The sequence below is a fragment of the Antedon mediterranea genome, chromosome 1 (assembly GCF_964355755.1).
Source record: "Antedon mediterranea chromosome 1, ecAntMedi1.1, whole genome shotgun sequence".
In the NCBI taxonomy this organism is placed as follows: domain Eukaryota; kingdom Metazoa; phylum Echinodermata; class Crinoidea; order Comatulida; family Antedonidae; genus Antedon; species Antedon mediterranea.
The window spans coordinates 34,938,325-34,958,049 of record NC_092670.1 but is presented as its reverse complement, the minus strand read 5'-3'; the positions used below and the strand labels follow the sequence as shown (position 1 = coordinate 34,958,049).

Sequence of the window (19,725 nt, the reverse complement as noted above, 5' to 3'; positions counted from 1 at the left end):
TGGTGTTTACATAGCAACCGTAATTATTAACATCCTGATATATTAAAACTGTATCCACGTGTCGTATTTTCTACCAAAGTTGATATCTGGTATCATCGTGTCCGTAACTCTTGCAGTCTATAAAATAATGTTTGATAGATCGAGTAATAGCCTACTTTATCGGCTGTGCAACGAATAGTAAGACATAGATATAGTGGACGGCACGTGTAAAACTGCTGCATCTCTTAATAATTACGATTGCTATGTAAAAACCATGGGTGCAAGTTCTTTTGGAAAAAGAGTTATAGCTTGACATCTCAGCCGCAACTCTTCTTAAATACGCATTTTGCACCACGTTACCTTTTTTTGCAAAAAGATATGTAGGCCTACGGTGTAATAATGTTTTGTATAAAAATGTACTGTATATACGATAAGGACTATCCGGGTACGATTTATTTTTAAACACTGATTTTAAAAATGATTTATTCGTTATTTGTACAAGTTCCGCGTAAATAAATGAAATAAATGTACAGTAATATATAAATTGCAGGAACGTTGTATAATAATCTTCCCGTTGGTACGGTTGGCCGCATAAAAAACATAAATAAAATGACAGACACAACGCTCCAATGACACTGGGTGTTACAACACAAATGTACTGGCAATTCTGCGCATTGCTTTCTCACTGAAGCGAATCAAACACTTTTTTGACTCGGCATCGGCTCGGCATACTAGCAAGTTTAGCCATTTATGTCTAGATCTAGGCCGATTCATATTTAGAAATCCCCCCATCCACTTAATTTGTTAGAAGGTCAAGGCATTTTCACACCCGGGGCTTTACTGTCCACACTTTACCCTTTTCCTTCCTCTTACCATCCTTGTCTGTTGTCTGCTATCTGATACAAGCTGGCGAGCTGAACTGCAGTCAGTGATTTAAGACAACCGGAAGATTTAAGTTATGAACTGAGCAGTCATAGTTGCCTGATAGTGATACTTCAGTTTTCTGTGGAGGGAGTAAGGAACGGTAGGACTAAACAAGAACCAATAACCAAGTAGGGTGAGTAGCCGCTTATAATATTAAATATTATAGGGAAGCACATAGCTAGGCTGGTCAAGTGGTGTGCAACCAGTCGCATTAGGTTGTGTAAAGCACCTATTTTTTTTTTTTTTAGGCCCTGCGCCCATTTCCTCCAAAATCCTGGATCAACGACACCACGGAGCTGGTCCACCTTTAATATTCCATAAGGGGGTGGAGAAACCAGTCGCATTTTGTAGAAAATGATATGACATTAGGCTATAATTATAGGTTCGGCACCCCAATTTTTTAATTTGTAGGCCCTGGGTCCATTTGCTCCTAAATCATGGATCAACCACACCACGGAGCTGGTCAAACTTTAATATCCCATGTTAGATCAATTAAGGAGATATCTAATGTTAGGCCTATACATTTTTTATTATTATATCTCTGATTGATCGACGTATAGGCCTATACACTACGCTTATACAGCACATATTGAATAGAATAAGTGGATAGCTTTACTGTAACAATGCTTTATAATTTACATAGTAGTTTGTTGGGGTGCAGGATCTGTATATTATTGTAATATTAGTAAAACCATTAATAAAATACAGGTCATGCTTAGGCCAGGGTGGTATTAAATCTGACTAAACAGTGACATACTTCTTTCAGCGCTAATATAAATAATCCGCTTCTAAATCGAACCCACTCCTATAGACTTCAATGTTTTCGGATTAGATTATTTGTGTATTTGGTATTTTATTGTCTTGATTGACTGATTCTTAATTAATTGCTTATCTTATCAGTAATTTGTTCATCCTGTGTTGTGTTTCAACTTGTGTAGTTGTTCATGTAATTGTAGAATTTGAAGGTTGAATATGTTTTTTGTGTGAGGTATCTAAAGCCAATGAAATAGGGGGTACATACAGGGTTTAGATAGCACATGGTAGAGAGTGGAGAGAGTAGACATATATGGCGCGCCAAGCTATCATTTATTCAAGTAATAGCAGAGATAATAACAGAGATATCTCTATTTAAAACTAAGATATCTTAGTTTTAAATAGAGACATCTTAGTTTTTAAGAGAGATATCTTAGTTTTAAATAGAGATATCTCTATTAATAGAGATATCCTAGTTTTAAACTAAGATATCTTAGTTTTGATTTGATTTGATTTGAATTTATTTGGAAAATCATCATAAAAAATACATACAAAGTGATAACATAAATTACGGACATTACAAATAATACATTTATAAAAGACTTTCCAGGATAGCCCAAAAAGCTTATCAGCTTATTTCCATTGGGATCCTTTTACTAAGATATCTTTATTTCCGAATAAATGACAGCTTGGCGCGCCATACATAAAGACAGTCAACCATCGGAAATAGGATATATTTTATAGGGCTTGTGAGTTTGTATTAGGCCTATTAACAACTCCATTATCATCTGCTTTGGTAATTTGCTGCGTTTGCATTGTTGTCTTAAAAGTTATGTTGTTCAGATCTGTCTCGGGATCTGTCTACACTATCAAACTTTATGTGATGTGCCCATATATGGACATGATGATGTCATATTACCACCATATTTGGGTATATATACACCATATTTTGGCACATCCATTCTATGTCATATTTAGGCACTTAACACTTCAGTCGTTTCAATCAGCTGGAAGTATTATACGTATGAAACGCCATGTTTGCCAAAATATGTACATTTTTATCAATATCAAGTGCAAACGCCGTCTAGAACCTAGCATGCACCGTCATGGCATTTTCAGTGTGTTTTTATTGTCAATTCTATAATTCAGTGTATTAAAACCAATAACATGCATTAACTTACTGGATTAAACTTACTTTTGCACATTATAATTTTATTTAAAGCGACAGTTCCATTAATCAATTTATATTCTTGATAATCTATATTTGTATCATACAGTACGGTATGAATCACACTTATCGCACACACGGAAGGATAATATTTTAATAATATCTGATTAAAGTTGTCAGTAGTATACGTGAGTCATTGTATTTAAAAATTATATGATATGTTTCTGACATTTTTAACAGTTAGCATTTCTGCTTAAATCAGTTAACATCACAAGCAAATGATAAAGAATAGTAAATACACTTTACTCTGTCGACAGTGATCCACCACCCACCCTCACTCCCTCACATCCATTGTTTCTATGTATCTCTCCGTTTATGACAGCCTTTAAAAAAAAATAAAGAAATGTTATTAATATAAGATGTGCTATATTAATAACCATCATGCAAATCTCTCTGGTCAGCCACGATATTTTGTAATCATACCGCTTGACCATTTGTGTCAACCTGGTAATGGTGTGTGGCGCTGGACGTTGGACTATTGATCGCGGTTCGAATCTACCGCATTGCTTGTATCCTTAAGCTTGGTTCCCACTAAACGTAACGTAAGGACGTAAACGCAACGCAAGCGTTTTAACCAATGACAAGCGAAGTTATAGACAGTTAGCAATCACAAGCGAATAAGCCATCGCTTGTGATTGGTCAATTCACTTGCGTTGCGTTACGTCCTTGCGTTGCGTCGCTAGTGAGAACCACGCTTTAGGCAAGATACTTTACTTTTTCCTCTCTCCATCCAGGTATAAATGGGTACCCGGTTAGATCAAGACACAACTTTGCGCTGATTACTGCTGCATTGTGGGAGTATGTTTCCATACGTGTTTGATGAAAAACATGACTGGGGTAATAATATGTTCAGAGCTTAGAGGTTTCACAACATTAGGCGCCATATAAATCCAGGATATTATATTATATGTTGCAAATTCACACGGTAAGCCTCTATTCACACAAGCCCGTCTACCTTTCTGTAAGCCTACTTTATTTATCTTATAAAACGCGTTTCACATCCATACATCTGTAGCTAAACCCCCGTTTACATGATAATAATCTACCTGTTCGTACCTCATACTATATGATCATAGCTCTTCCTCCCCCTTTAGACTTGCATTACTAATTCGCCATCATCTTTAAGCTATTTGATGCATTCACGAATTAACTCTGTCTGTAGATCGCTACTTTCTACGTTTCCGAGGCTCAATCCCCGGCTGAATCTTTAATTATTGCCCGGGGAGATCAGCTGACTTTATACATGAAATTGATTGGTTAATTTACGTGATGTACGTTACGCAAAGGAGGACTCATTAGGCTTCCTTAAATTAATAGGGATAAGTGACTGTTTTGATAACATTCACCTTGAATAAAATCCACTCCATAATTACTGTATCCTAAAGAATAATAACTAGATGATTTCTTCTTTCCATGGCATAGGGTACTGCTATTAGGCCTACTATTTTCACCAATAGGACATGTTATGTGCAGTTCCTTTTATTATTATAGTATCAATAGGATGTGTTCAACCATGGAGGTATCTATTTTTATACCTCCATGGTTCAACTATGAATTTTCTCGCCCAAATCATGTTTCAAATAGTTAAGAACATTTTTTTAGACACTTCTTTCTTTTCCAGTCTTTTATAATTCCATAAAATATTTGTAAATTAAAAGAAATGTTCTTTTTTATTCTTATTTTGATTTGAAAGAAATATATGTTAACTTGAATTGAATTGAATTTCCTGCTGGTACGCTTGATTTCGGCCATTTTTTCTGTACATGAGGGCGGCAAATGTATAGAACGAACTACCTTCTGCACCTCTCTCTATATTATAGGAACAGAGTTTATAGGCTACATACTATAATTATACTAAACCCATAAATATATAATAACAAACATCAGTATTTAAACAAGTTTATAACCAAAAATCAATGCAGTTCTAAATGACGGGAATGTTAGAAGCAACTCTCAATGCGGTTAAAACACGTTTGTCGCAAAATGTAAGGTCTGAAATAAAGTGTGAAAATTGCCGTAGGCATGTCGGATTAAAATTTTCTCATTACATCAAAAATACCTGTTATTATAAATGAGTATATACGTCTTTTTTTAGACCATTGTATAAATCACAAAGGAAAGAGGCTGCATATAGATACACACATGATAAGCACAGTGGTTTATTTGTTAAACAATATAATAATAAATACGAAAGAGATATTCACATATTTCCCTTTAGCACATACAACCCTGTGTATTGCTTGTATTAAAAAGTTCTGTCTACACTATCTCATTTCATGTTTTCATTATATTTCACATTTATTCTATCTAATTAATTTGAAAAAAAAAGATGTAACGTGCCCAATTACGGAGGGATATGGCCAAATATAGTAGTGATATACCCGAATAGGGTAGTGATTTGCCCAAATATGCTAGTGATATGCCCAAATATGGTAGTGATATGCCTAAATATGTAGTGATATGCCCAAATATGGTAGTGATATCCCCAAATATGGTAGTGATATGCCCAAATATAGTAGTGATATGCCCCAATCAATCAGCATGTCCATATATGGGCACATCACATTTTTTGTCACAAATTCTGATAGCTGTCTCACTATCAAACTTTGTGTGACCATAATAATGTGATGTTGCTATATATAGACATAATGATGTCTTATCACTACCATATTTGAGAATATCACTACCATATTTGAGCATATCACTACCATATTTAAGCATCAGAGACAGAGCTTTAAAAACTTGGTTCCGAATGTATTTCATTCATTTTTTTTTTGTCATTTGTTATTTCACTTTACAAATATATAAATATAAAGTGGAGGAGCCTAAAAGAAAGCAAAGCTTGTGGTGAGTAGGCTCCTCAACATACTGACAATAATTCAAAATAACAAAAGTAATACAAAATTAATAGTATACCATTTTTAATAATTATAAGCAAATTATGTAGGCAAACATTTAATTCTTAACATTGTTACAAAATGCTTTCTTTAATGTGTTTGTTATAATAAGAATTTCGAATGAATTAAATTAATCAGTATATATGTGTGTGATGTAGGCCTTTGTTAAGCCAAATATAGGCCTAAGCCAGATCTGGCATATTATTTCTGCTTCCAGTATCGTTTGGATCTTGATGCTAAGAAAACTTACTAAGAGAATCTAGCATGCATTTAGCATATCGCATGGAAAACGTACCCAGAATCGTAAACAAACATACTCCTACACTTTAGTAATTATACCATTAGAGTACCGTAATTTTTTCCACTAAACTTTTTACGAACATTGATAATGTTTTCCTTTAGTGTTTTTGGAAATATTATCAACTAAGCTCTACCGGAAACATTAACATATTCGGATACTGTGTGTGGCATATTAGTTTAGATACATACGTGTTACAGTATTATATTATTCAGACGTATGTTTACAACTTTGAGTCAACTGTATAATAATAAACCGAATCAACTCTGTAATTTCTTTACTCTGTGCACTAGTAGTCCTACGCCAGTCCAGACCAGCACTCGTATAATACGCGCGGCACGTGCACATGGCGTCTGAACGCAAATCTGGTAGTGTTGTCCTAATACATATTGTTTTATAGTACTGTATTTACTTCAGTGTAACCACATTAGGGTAATTCCGTGTCAAATCAACCAATGGTGGTACGGGTGACGTCATGGATTTGGCTGAACATTTTTTGTAGAAAACCTCTATATATAATGAACACATGCACAGTTTTAGCGCTTAACTCCAAGTCGTTTTGAAAATATGGCCTATTGAAGACGGGGTACTATGATCGTCAGAATTCACATAATTTGAGTAATTGAATATTTTTTGCGTTTTTAAATGTGATTTATGACACTTTAAAATTAATATACAAAGTTGTAAATTGGTATCTAGGGTCAATTCCTATCATATTATAATGCAAATCTGGCCTCATAATAGGTGTATCTCATATACTTTTCTATTACTACTCTAGCGCTACAACTTTCCATGACATGTTCAGTATAAGGTACCCTAAAAACCCCGACCAAATCCGTGACGTGACCGGTACCAATTTTCAGAATTTTGGTTGATTTGACACGGAATGACACATTAGTCATTACTCAGGATATGCTATAAACAGAATAAGATCTGAAAATTGGCTGGGTGTTTCAAAACTAGATACAAGAATCGACAACACGCGAAAGGGAGACCCTGCTTTTGGAAACGAACCAGAATGTTATACTGTCGAAGGGGGCCCTAATATTATTCAAAAAGGGAGACTCTGCTGAAATGGGAAACCCTATTAGTATACGAAAGGGAGACCCTACTATACCAAAGAGAGAGCTAATAGGCCTATTATAGGAAATTGGATACCTAACTAAGCAGAAAGGGAGACCATAAATACAAAAGGGAAGACACAAATACGAAAATCATAATTATTTATTTCGTAATATTTAGTGTCTCCTTTTTCTTATTTATTGTAGAGTTTCTTTTTTCGTGTTTGTCTTGGGTCTCTAGTTTCGAAACAACCGCATATGTCCACAAACCATGACACGCACACACCAAGTACATTCAATAATCCAATCATATCTACATTCTCACCTTGATAAGCAGTTTGTAAATTGAACACACACGGGAATACAACCGGAACAACAAACTACAAGGATCGTACTTTATACGTTAGCAAAGTTTACTTTTTAGAGCATTTATAGCTGTGCACCTGTACATCTCATCAATACGTTAGTTAGTTCCATCATGTAGGTATCTCGATCCATCAGTGTGGGCCTTTTATTTAAAATTCCTGAATCATAACACTCACACACGCACACCATATCATATATATTTGTTTTTCATCAAACATCGTTTGATTCGTTAAGATTAGAGGAAAAGTTCGTAAATTGACGTCAACAAATTAATGCATAGTTACCATTGGAGTCAACATCTAAGCATTATTTGGTCATTGCTCATCCTGATTGATTTCTTTTTAAAATGTGCAAATTTATTCATCCCATTAGGATATGGGTCACTCTTGTGGTTTCCATATATCTAGGCCTACACTATTATGCCTTCTATAATAAATAGTCTGTGTTCTTTTGTATTGTATTTGATACACGGTAGATTTGGATTGAAACCCAGAGAAGCCCAAAGAAAAATAAGTGACAGATAAAGAATAATCCTTTGGGAGCCTGTATAATTGCTGCAAAGCACAGAGCGGATTTACGGTGGAATTTTGTATTCTGTCAATACCTAATACGATATGACCTAGTTCTGAACTTACAATTACATGTATCATTGTAGGTTAAGATGGTGAATATTTAGCCTCAAGGTACTGACAAACAAGGCCAAGTGTAAGATCAAATCCGTGAGAAGATCTATTGATATGCACCGATTTGAATATCTTTAGTCCACCGCAATAACTTTCTTTAATCACACACCTTAAGAACTGATATAAAACAAACATAAATTTGGAAAATTTATTTTCAACTTTAAGAAAAGAACCAAAATAGACCAAAGTTTAAACCAGTCAATAAAATAAGTATGCCTAAGAGTTTGCCTTAGAAAATTGTTCGTATTTATCAATCATTTTTGGAAGATTTTAGCTTTAAAATGACTTTGAAAAAAAAGTGTAGGCCTATAACTAACAAGGTATGAGCCAATACTAGGAATACAATATTGTAACTGTAGGTTTAATCTTTTTATACTGTACTGTAGCTAAATTCCACATACTACTGTACTACTTAAGTTCATATTGAGGTAAATGGGTTAAACTTGACATATGAATGAAAATAACTAGGCCTATAACAGATGTTCTATAACTAATGTTCATTTTCAATGAAAAAAATGATTAGAGACGAGTAATAGAAATGGAAAAATCTTTCTTTAGCGGATTGTGAGCAGTGGGTGACGTAACCTGATGGATGCAATAAATCTGAATTTATGGGGTTTTGTCATATTAAAAAAAAAATTTAATGTAAATGGATATTATATTTTGTCAGGTCAAAGAATGAAACCATAACGGCGATACAACAATGGAAGAAACTTGATGCGCGCCCAAAAAGATCTTATCGTCTGTTTTTACTGATGTTAAATGTCCAGATTTTGTTTTGTCATTTATATATGAAATTAATATCAGTGCCATGAATAGACGTTATAAGACTACTCACCTTGAACTTAAACCAGTGTATTATATCTTAACACCTTTCTGGACGGTTTAAAATAACTTTATAAATAGTCATACAAAAGGAAGTAAATTCCAACTAAAATCTGCAGATATTTAAAAAAGTGTGAATATAATATTGAAATATTGTAAATGTTACGGATATTTTGATTTGATTTAATTGGATAATTAAATTACGTTATTTCTGGAAATGGTCGACGCCATTGATAGTAGCAATTGACAAGCTAAAATCGTCGGGAGATGGAAAAGAGACATCTGGTGTTCCTTGTGCATACGATAATAATTGTATGATTACCGTACAGTACATACCAAGAAAATATTTCGAGTTAAATGTATGGTACCCTGTATATAAAGGTTTTACATGGTTTGATAACTTATATAGAATATGGTGCTTTGGGTGTAGGTATTCTTGGTCACCGTTACACCTTCAAATGTTCATGAATGGCAACAATGTGTGTCCGTAATCTGCAAACACCTTCATATTTTAGCAACATAAAGTTGTTTCTGAGTTGAATCCCCAAATTTCGACAAACAATACAAAAGGTAAACAATTAATAAATAATTAAGTTCTGCCTTTCGTTGTGTTTACAATTTCTGTTTATTTATTTTTTTCATTTCTAAAATATACATGACATAACGGAACAAGTGATTTGAAAAAAACCCATAAACTATCGCACAAATTATTTTGCAATTTAAATAATTGAAAAATTGGCTTCTTACCTAAAACATACTCCTAAATTATATCCTACTTAATTCAATTCTTGATTCGTCGCTCTGATAAGCTTATTTCATGTTTTGGAGTTACTATACTCCTCGAAACCTGACGATTGATTACATTTTGCGGAAGTCTTTAATTAAGCTTTGAGGCGTATTTAATTCAATCAAACAGGAATAAACTTAGAATTCCTCCATTTTTCTTAATTTGTTTACCACTACATTGCACCTAAATGGAACTAGGCTTCATTCTATCCATCATTTCACGAACTCTATTTTTGCCAAATTAATATTAATAATCTAAAAAATAAATATATATTTCGTTTCTAGATGATTTTACTTCAGTCATTCCAACTATCACGTACCTTCTAGGCCTACATTTTCTTCTTCAGATTGCCTCATCCACAAATTTACAATATTTTATAATAAACAACCAACAGGTGAAAAGTACGTAAAGGTTAAAGGATCAATGTTACGTACTGTAATTATACAGCTTCACTCTAATCAGAAATGACGTTTCAACAAGACAATCAAAGATGATCATAAATCAATATTTATCTGCCTTTTTGTAATGTAATATCAAAGGAGAAAACTTATTTCTGTCCTATCAAAACATTTCGGTTTACTTTCTTAGATGGTGATAATAAATGGTCATTCTTTAGGCATGCCCTTTGTTGGGTGCCATTAACATAACAGGCCTACATAATGCAGTCCTCTCCTGGTGTCCCATCATGGGCACTTGCTCTCCTTAATGTGATTTATAGGCCTAATAATGTGAATGATGGAACATTATTTTTTCATAACTAGCTACCATCATTCCCAATATGATGCTTTTTCAAAAAATGATGAATAACGGTAGGCCTATTTAGTTTTGTGTAAGCCCTAATGTAAGGTGAAGAGTAAGGTGTAAGGAGTGTATTTTTAATCTATCTATTGTTTGCTAATTCATGAATAATTCATGTTATTGTTACAAACTAAGAGGACAAAACAGGACTCCTGGTTCCTGTAGCTTCATTTAAATGGTAAATTTATTGACTCCGTATTATTTCTGATTCACTGTAGTTTAGAAAATGCTAGCACTTATTCCTTCATCATTCGTGATCATATCCATAATACAGACTTTTAATAAGTGGATGCAACGGTGTTTTGTTGATGGAACTTATATATTATTACACATTATGATACTGAGTGAGCGGTACAATTCTTGAATGCGATATTCATAAGCTATTGTTTGACACTGCATAAAGGATATGTTTTGATTCTCGTTTACACATCTTTCACGAAGCATTATACTTCTACTACTTTGTTTTATGGAAGTTTTCTTCGTGTTTTAAGTATTACTTGATTTAATCTATAATCTTCCCAATTATCATTTTCAACATCATTAAACGCGCATATCATATGCCTACTAATATGAATGAATCCTCTTTTCTCATATGATTTGTGACTGTGCCTCCAACTCGTCTGTCCAAATTTGTACAGTATATTATTTTTGTTGACTTTTCGGAAACACCTCAAGGCCGTCTGCAGATTATTGAGAGGAATCATTAATTGATGTCTTTACACCTACTATGTTTGAATAATTTCCTGACAGACCTGACCCATATTATTGTTTTCCCTGTAGTTTATTTGAAGTAATTAGACTACGTTATGTACGTCTGTTCGCATTTCTTGTTAAAAATAGTTAGTGACACATGAATCGACGCGCGCGTATACATACTGATGAGCATTTACGCGACAAATAAATACAGATTTTGTTGTTTACTATTTACGTTTGTTTTCCTGTTATAATAATGGGGGAGTAATTTGTAACAAACCTTATTATTTAATTTATAGATTTTTAAAAATGTATTTACTTGAAAGAAATCTTTGTTGTGGGAGCTGTTGTTACGATATATATTACTATTCAATCTACAATTCCTGTACGGTTTTAATATCTAATCACTTTCATCAGTAAAATTAGTAGTACCTGTAGTAGCACACTTGATCTTCAGACAGGGATATTGTACGTCCTTCTAGGTATAGTCATCATTTTGTGCTCCTTGCTATTAGCGTCAGTGTTAGTACAAGGTCAGGTATTTCTTTAATCAGCATTAGTGCTACTCTAGGCCTTAGCCAAGATCGCAAATAATTAATATACTTCTGTGTAATCATCTTCTGACGAATAACACGAATATTTTTATAATGCTTCCGAGGAAACCTCCTCTAGAGAAATTATGTAATACAGTATTACCAGGGACGCCATTAGTGTAATCTTTAGTTTACCTACTGATACTCTGGGTACAGTTTTTGTCATATCATATAATTATCGCACAAGCAATTATAAAGTCAATCATCGTCTGCAAAACATAATTCCCAGTGGAATTAATTCCATCGTGTTCAGTATTATTCATCTAGTAGTGTTATTTAGTTACAATAAATGCATTAAATGAGGTGTTTGGAATTATAACGATCTGTCAAAGTCGAATGAGTTTCATATCAGAATCAATTGTCTTGCTCACCCAAGCGTGAACAGATAAGAGAAATACATTAATACGCATTACGAGAAGGTGTAACAAGGCGTTCCGTCTTCCTATTGGACGATTGATTCATTAAGTCTGCTACCTTCAAAACATTTATTCATAGAAACGTTGGAGCGTAGCGAGGGAATTCAGTTTCGGTTTTCATTTTAAGTACCCAGTTGATAGTGTAGAGTGGGCGGATTTTATCTGTCAAGAAAGATCGGGGGAACTTATTTGATAGGCCTACCGTTGCATCGGGTAACAGAGTAAGTAGGCCTACTTGCTACTCCTCTTGGGTGTCTTAACCCACAGAGATATTATATGCTTAACCTTACAATACGATTTTCTGAAGGGAATTTATTTATATTTCAAGTTTATTTATGTGAGTTTATTTTGTTTAAATGTGTTTCCTGTTTCATGTTTGCAGGAGGTGTCGTTATGGCTCCAGTTTTGTACCGATTCGGACCTCTTCTCTTGCTGTTTGTACAATCGATATCTCAGCATCGTAAGTTTTTTAATTTTTTTACATTTTTAGGTTTTACATCTTATCATTTATATAATCCCAACATCATGTTAGGGTGATATTTGTCATATTCATGATAATTATATATTATATAATTATCATGAATATGACAAATATTTAGATGATAATGTTGATTTGTAATAACATTACAATAATATTTAGAATTATTATATTTATATTAGTTGATGAAATTACGATATATTTAATTAATTCATTAAATTAATTTTAATTATTTACTCTCTACAATAGAGTAAATAGTAATTAATACGGTTTTAACAAATGTATAACATCACGTAATTACTATCGTGTACGTTAATAACATTATTATGAATACAAATTACTGATATAAGAAGATATTTATTTATAATATAGAATAAACATGAATACCGTTTTAACAATATAATTACATTAATCAATTACTACTGTATATTAATAATTTATAATTATGAATACGACATTAATGCTATACAATGTTACTTATGTTCTCAAATACCTAGTTATGAATATTGTATATTAATATCACTGTCTCATTTTTTAGCAATATATTTATAATATTACTTTAAAGCAGCTGTGTTGTATCAAGAACATTTCGAAATTATGTGAAGAAACTATTTATATTTGGTCATCGACCTTGTTCAAAGATTAACTCTCTATCAATTCTATCAGTATTAAAATACGATAAAATCAGTACATCTGTAGCTATGTAATTTCAGTGATATTATCTTAATTGGTCAAACCGTTAAGTCTTGTCTAGAGACTATTTAGAGTCTCAGCTTGGGTCCCCATTTACAAAACGCTCCAGAATTTCGAGGTTAGCATTCGATTGAAACATTGGATCAATTGATTGATTTATTGTTCTACCTGTTGAATGAATGTATTTGTCTTTTAACCTTTGTAGTTTAAAATATAAAGGTTGTATTTGAATGTCAATGTTTATTACAGCATTTTTAAATCGAAAAAAAATAACATTCAATATGTTTAGATATGTTTTTCCTGTTGAATGAATGTGTTTGTACGTTAACATTTGTTTAAAATACAAAGGTTGTATTTGAATTTCATAGTTTATTACAGAATTTATAAATCGAAAAAAAGTAACATTCAATATGTTATTGTTAGATACGTTTTTCCTGTCATAGCATAGTTTTTTTAACGGTCATATTGTCTGTATAATACAGATTGTAGAAAATGCTTTCTATGGAACTTTGATACATTAAACAGTTTAAGATCTTTTGTGAAGCGATTCGAGATATATAAAATAGTTTTTATTTATTTATTTTACACTGGGTGACCTCTTCCGACTTCTCCCAGAGGGCCTAGTATACAGGTACATGATTAACACACCGGGAGACGATCCTCATACTCTTTTTTAATAGTGTACCAACAAATACATAATCAACAAAGAGATTAGTACTTTTGAAAAGAGAAGAATAAGGTCTATCAATATTCAAGATAGGATTTAATTGTCCGGATTTAACCCTATGAGAATTTACCACAATGCTGAATGAAACTTTTCTACTCAAACGTGTAGTACCACTCTTTAAAGAAATCCCCAAGAGAATCAATGATTCGAAAGACCTGTGTTAAAGGACAGGTGAATAATACCCAAAGCTACTCTTAGCGTCATTATGTCTCAAAAAGTGTGTTTATATGTTCCACAATTATACACCATAGCAGTTGTAAAATAACACACTAAAAATGAACCAAAAAAAAACTCCACTTAGAAGTTTGGTTTGATTCGTTTGAATAATGGTATTTAACAGTGATAAAAGGTTATGTGGAAGGAAGCGTGAAATTCCTCTTCCCTGATGTGACAATTAAAACGATCCTTTCCGAACATTGAATTTGGTTATTTTACGTGTAGGCCTAAAGCAAAAAAAAAATATTTTCAAAAAGTTTAATTTCGTGTAAAATGCAATACTCGGGGATTTGTTTTTAATTTATTTGTTTTCATTCATGCCATTTATACTTTATGGTGACCCAATAATTAAAATCTTTACATTAGCCGTAAATTTAGATATTTCTCCTACCGCGCCTCTTAATGAAGTAAAATTTCGCTCTCAATATTTCAGCAATGTATGTCAAACTAAGAACTACTTAGTATTTTAAAAATCGATTTCTCTAGTAATTTTCATGTTCTTAAGTGGTGTTTAATAACAAGAAAATCGTATGCATTCTGATACGTGACCAAGAGAACTGAAGCATATGCTTTTGCAGAGTATACTATAAAATAAAAAGCATTTGGACCAAATTTACCCAAATTCGAGGTCAATAACATCTGTACTTTTTACGGTTTTTTAAGTATGTGCAGTTGAATCACTAACAACGTAAATTTAATAAAGATTTTTACTTAACATGTGTTTTAATGACAAAAATGGTAGAGAAAGAGAGGCATTGTGCAAAATCATTGAAATATAATTAAAATAGGGAATACTCTCCCGAATTAATTTAAAATGTTTAAATTAAGTTAACAGAACAGTATTTTTTAAATACTGAATTACAATACTGTCTATCATGTAAATTAAAAATCTCGTCAAGGATTTGATGTGGTAAAGTTTGTCTGTTATAAACCATAATTATACCAATTTCCTAGTCATTTCCCATTTTATTCAGTGGGTTGAACGGATGTGGTACCCTTAATGTACTGTACAACAACATAGTTCCGGATGTTACATCAGTGAAGAGTCCAGTTGGCTAAAATAATTTTAGTAAACAAAGTAATCTCTGGAAATACGGTACACAACCAAACACCCTAATCCATTTTTCCTGGCCAATTTTCCTGGTTAATAATAACCTACATATAGTAGGGTGCCTTAGGGTCAAAAACGTTACACGGATGACAAAGTTTTCAAATTTTGCACATATGTTCACTTGGACATACAGATTAAAAAAATCACTGTAGCCAAGAAAAAAAATGTATTTTATGACCATATTTGGAGTATTTTCAAAATGGCCGCCAAAACAAAATGATGGTCCATATCTTAGTAACCGGTAGGGGTACAGAGTTCATTTTAGTGTTAAATTGCTTAGAACATATATGTTTCTATTCACTCTAATACAACATTTTATTAGAAAATGGCCGGAATCATCATTTCCGGAATTGTGACCTTTGACCCTAGTATGGTCATATCTCGATAACTACTGACAGTAGAAACATGAGGTTGGTCTTAAAATATTCACAATATACATGTTAGTATTTGGTCTAACGAACTATTTTTCCCAAAAGTGACTGGAAATCATAATATTGACCTTTGACCCGATAACCTCAAATTTCGTTACCGAATGCGCATAACATCAAAATATTGGGCTTAAATTGTCAAAAATGTATATTTTTGTATTAATTAAGGTAATGACTGAATTTGTCAATTGACCAGAAGTAATGATATTAACTTTTGACTTAAATTTTGTTTTATATCACTACAACTAACTTCAGTGTTATAGAGAAGCAGTGCCTTTTCGACATAATCTATTTTTTAACGTTCCAAAGACCAGTTAAAATAAATCACAATATTTGTTATAATAGTTTCTATTTGAGAATAATAAATACTAATAATAACAATGATTTCATTATTTAAGGTCCATAGAACCCCTTTTATATACAATCAATTACTATAGTATTACCTAGACAAAGATTTCCCTCCAAAATGAGTATTCATAAAATCCGGCATTCTGATTGGCTAAAAGTTTATGAAGTCAAACGTGTTGACAGGTGGATAATTGCCAAGTGGTAAGTATTTTTATGCTTATAAAGCAGTTGTTGATTTCAAACAAGTGTTTTTATTAAATATATATATTGATTTACCACTTTAAAGCATTAGGTTACCATTAATTTACTTTCTTGTTTCTTTTAAGCATTTAAATTGATTATCAATTAGGCTAGGCTAACACAGGCTCGTTGCTAGGCATACCTCCACGGCGAAAACGACTGTGGCAATGCAAAGCGGATGCCTCTCATAGGCCTAGCAAATGCTTAGTTACAGGGAGTCCCAAGTGTAGTTTTGTGAAAAATTATATTGCAATTACACATCATTATTAAATTTAACTTTAAATAATTTAAATAATTACAATTTTTTTTAATAACTTTAAATAATTGATGTAGGCTATAGGTTTAGGACCAATAGGTAGGCCTACAGGAATTGCTTCTTACACGTATTTTGGTTAAAACATGAATGATAGAAAATGAATAAAAGAAAAACATTCATATTTATTTTTTAACTATCAGGATTGTTATTTGTTTAAGTTTACTCTATATATTTCACAGAATTTATGTTCGAGACACTAGCCCTATGACTAGACTAGGTGTAAGTAAACACTTAAAATGGACTGGTCAAGATGCATTATCTTAACTGTGACGGTCAAAAAGAACCACCAAACCGCTTTGATGCAAAAATATTTGACGGAGGAACTCTTATACACACTTTGCCCACTGCGCCTACCTTTCTTGAATTTGGCCAGCAAGTATTTTTAGGTTTTATTAAGCGTGAATTATTGACAACCAGCCGCATAGATGTTGTGTGGGATAGATATATTTCATCAAGCATTAAAGAATCTACTAGAGAGAAGAGAGGTAAAGGTGTACGCTTAAAAGTAGAACCAAAAACCAAGACACCTGTCAAGTGGAAAGACTTCCTTCTTAATTCCAAAAACAAAGAGGAACTATTCCTATATTTGTCTGAGTTAGTTGAACAACAATCATTTACAGACAACAAGAATGTGTATAACAAAGGGTACATCAGTCATATCTAAAGGAAACAACATGAGTAACTCAACACAAGAAGAAGCAGATACCAGGATTGTAATTCATTTGGTGCACTCGTTGGAGCATGGTGCAAGACAAATCATGGTGCGAACTGTGGATACTGACATTATCATCATTCTAATTGGTCAATTTTTCAATCTTTGCCATCGATTTCCTGAACTGAAACTGTGGGTTGCATTCGGCACTGGTAATCACTTCTGTTACTATAACATCAACAACATGTGTAGACATCTAGGTGAAAGCATGGCATGCGCCCTTCCACTTTTCCATGCTTTTTCAGGTTGTGACACTACATCCTCATTTTTCGGTAAGAGTAAGAAGAGTGCTTGGAAAGCATGGAAATCATTTCCAGAGGCAACAGAGGCATTTCTTTCCATGTACAGACATCCTTTTCAACAAGTTGACTGTCTTTCTCTCAACTTCAAACATATTGAGCGGCTCACTATTCTTCTATACAACAAAAGCAGCATATCATTATCAGTAAATGAAGCCCGTCGAAATATGTTTTCACAGAAGAACAAGGATATTGCTCATGTTCCACCCACCCAGGTAATTAAAATTGAATGGTTGGAATACAATTAAACTTATACTTAGTGCATACTTTTTTTTATTCAACTAAACAGCATTGTTTGTACATTATATTACATTTATATTGTAGGATGCATTACTTCAACATGTGAAAAGAGCCATATATCAAGGAGGTATATGGACCACTTGTCAGAATGCTGAACCAACTATTCCTACTCCAGAAGATTGCAAATGTGCCAAATCCAACCTCCCTTGTACAGAACTGTGCAGCTGCAAATGTCCCAGATAATATTACTCGTAATTGAATACAGACGATCCGTGTCAGAATTTATTATTTCTAAGACATAGTTAATACTTATTATTATTATTTATTTATTTTATTTTTTAATAACTGAGGTTTGAAATATAAAATGAAGAAGTGTAAACTGTAAATATAATACACTGCAAAACAGTTATATTAATTTATTGAAGCTTACAACTTGCAGAAAATAATCTGGAAATGTAATCACGCATAGTAAAATGTAACATTCCTCTACACATAACCAGGTAGGCCATATCTCTAGATACAACAATCTGAATCATTCTAAACAAACATATCATATGAAAAAGTAATTGTTTAAATTTGTTGAGAAAACAATGTATTGCGTGAAAAATAAGTGTTTGACGATTTACTGCCAATGTTGTAGTGATATAAAACAAAATTTAAGTCAAAAGTTAATATCATTACTTCTGGTCAATTGACAAATTCAGTCATTACCTTAATTAATACAAAAATATACATTTTTGACAATTTAAGCCCAATATTTTGATGTTATGCGCATTCGGTAACGAAATTTGAGGTTATCGGGTCAAAGGTCAATATTATGATTTCCAGTCACTTTTGGGAAAAATAGTTCGTTAGACCAAATACTAACATGTATATTGTGAATATTTTAAGACCAACCTCATGTTTCTACTGTCAGTAGTTATCGAGATATGACCATACTAGGGTCAAAGGTCACAATTCCGGAAATGATGATTCCGGCCATTTTCTAATAAAATGTTGTATTAGAGTGAATAGAAACATATGTGTTCTAAGCAATTTAACACTAAAATGAACTCTGTACCCCTACCGGTTACTGAGATATGGACCATCATTTTGTTTTGGCGGCCATTTTGAAAATACTCCAAATATGGTCATAAAATACATTTTTTTTCTTGGCTACAGTGATTTTTTTAATCTGTATGTCCAAGTGAACATATGTGCAAAATTTGAAAACTTTGTCATCCGTGTAACGTTTTTGACCATTTTTTCCCTTAAGGCACCCCACTAATAGCCGTAACAATAAAACCATTGTGATCTAATGGAGAAGAAGATGCTTATTCTTAATGTGTAATTTGTGACAGGGGAGCTTGTTCAGCCTCCCTCGAAGCACAATTAGAAAGCACGAGAGCAAGTGGAAGACGGAAACAAAATGGAGTGACAACTTAAATTGAACTTAACAACTTCTTTCGTAGAAGCGAAGCAAGTGACATAAAATTGTACTAGAAGGAGAGGAGCCAGACAGCACATGATGTTATTTTTATTTACACAATATAATTATATTCTACATTGTCCTGAGCAAACTTGTATGCTTTTCCTGTTTAAAGAAGCACTTGATCTTTTCCTTGATCTTTTCTTTT

General features: G+C 32.9%; 1 protein-coding gene across 3 annotated transcripts in view; it reads left to right on the top strand.

Moving 5' to 3' along the window:
- Positions 1–12,398: 12,398 nt before the first annotated feature.
- LOC140041013 (sushi, von Willebrand factor type A, EGF and pentraxin domain-containing protein 1-like) overlaps positions 12,399–19,725 on the top strand; it is a 41,776-nt gene continuing 34,449 nt past the window's right edge. For all 3 annotated transcript variants that reach the window (XM_072087486.1, XM_072087568.1, XM_072087407.1), the window contains exons 1-2: positions 12,399–12,522; positions 12,684–12,761. In XM_072087486.1, the coding sequence (XP_071943587.1) occupies positions 12,695–12,761 (67 nt within the window). In that variant the 5' untranslated portion in view covers positions 12,399–12,522; positions 12,684–12,694. The remainder of the gene's footprint in view (positions 12,523–12,683; positions 12,762–19,725) is intronic.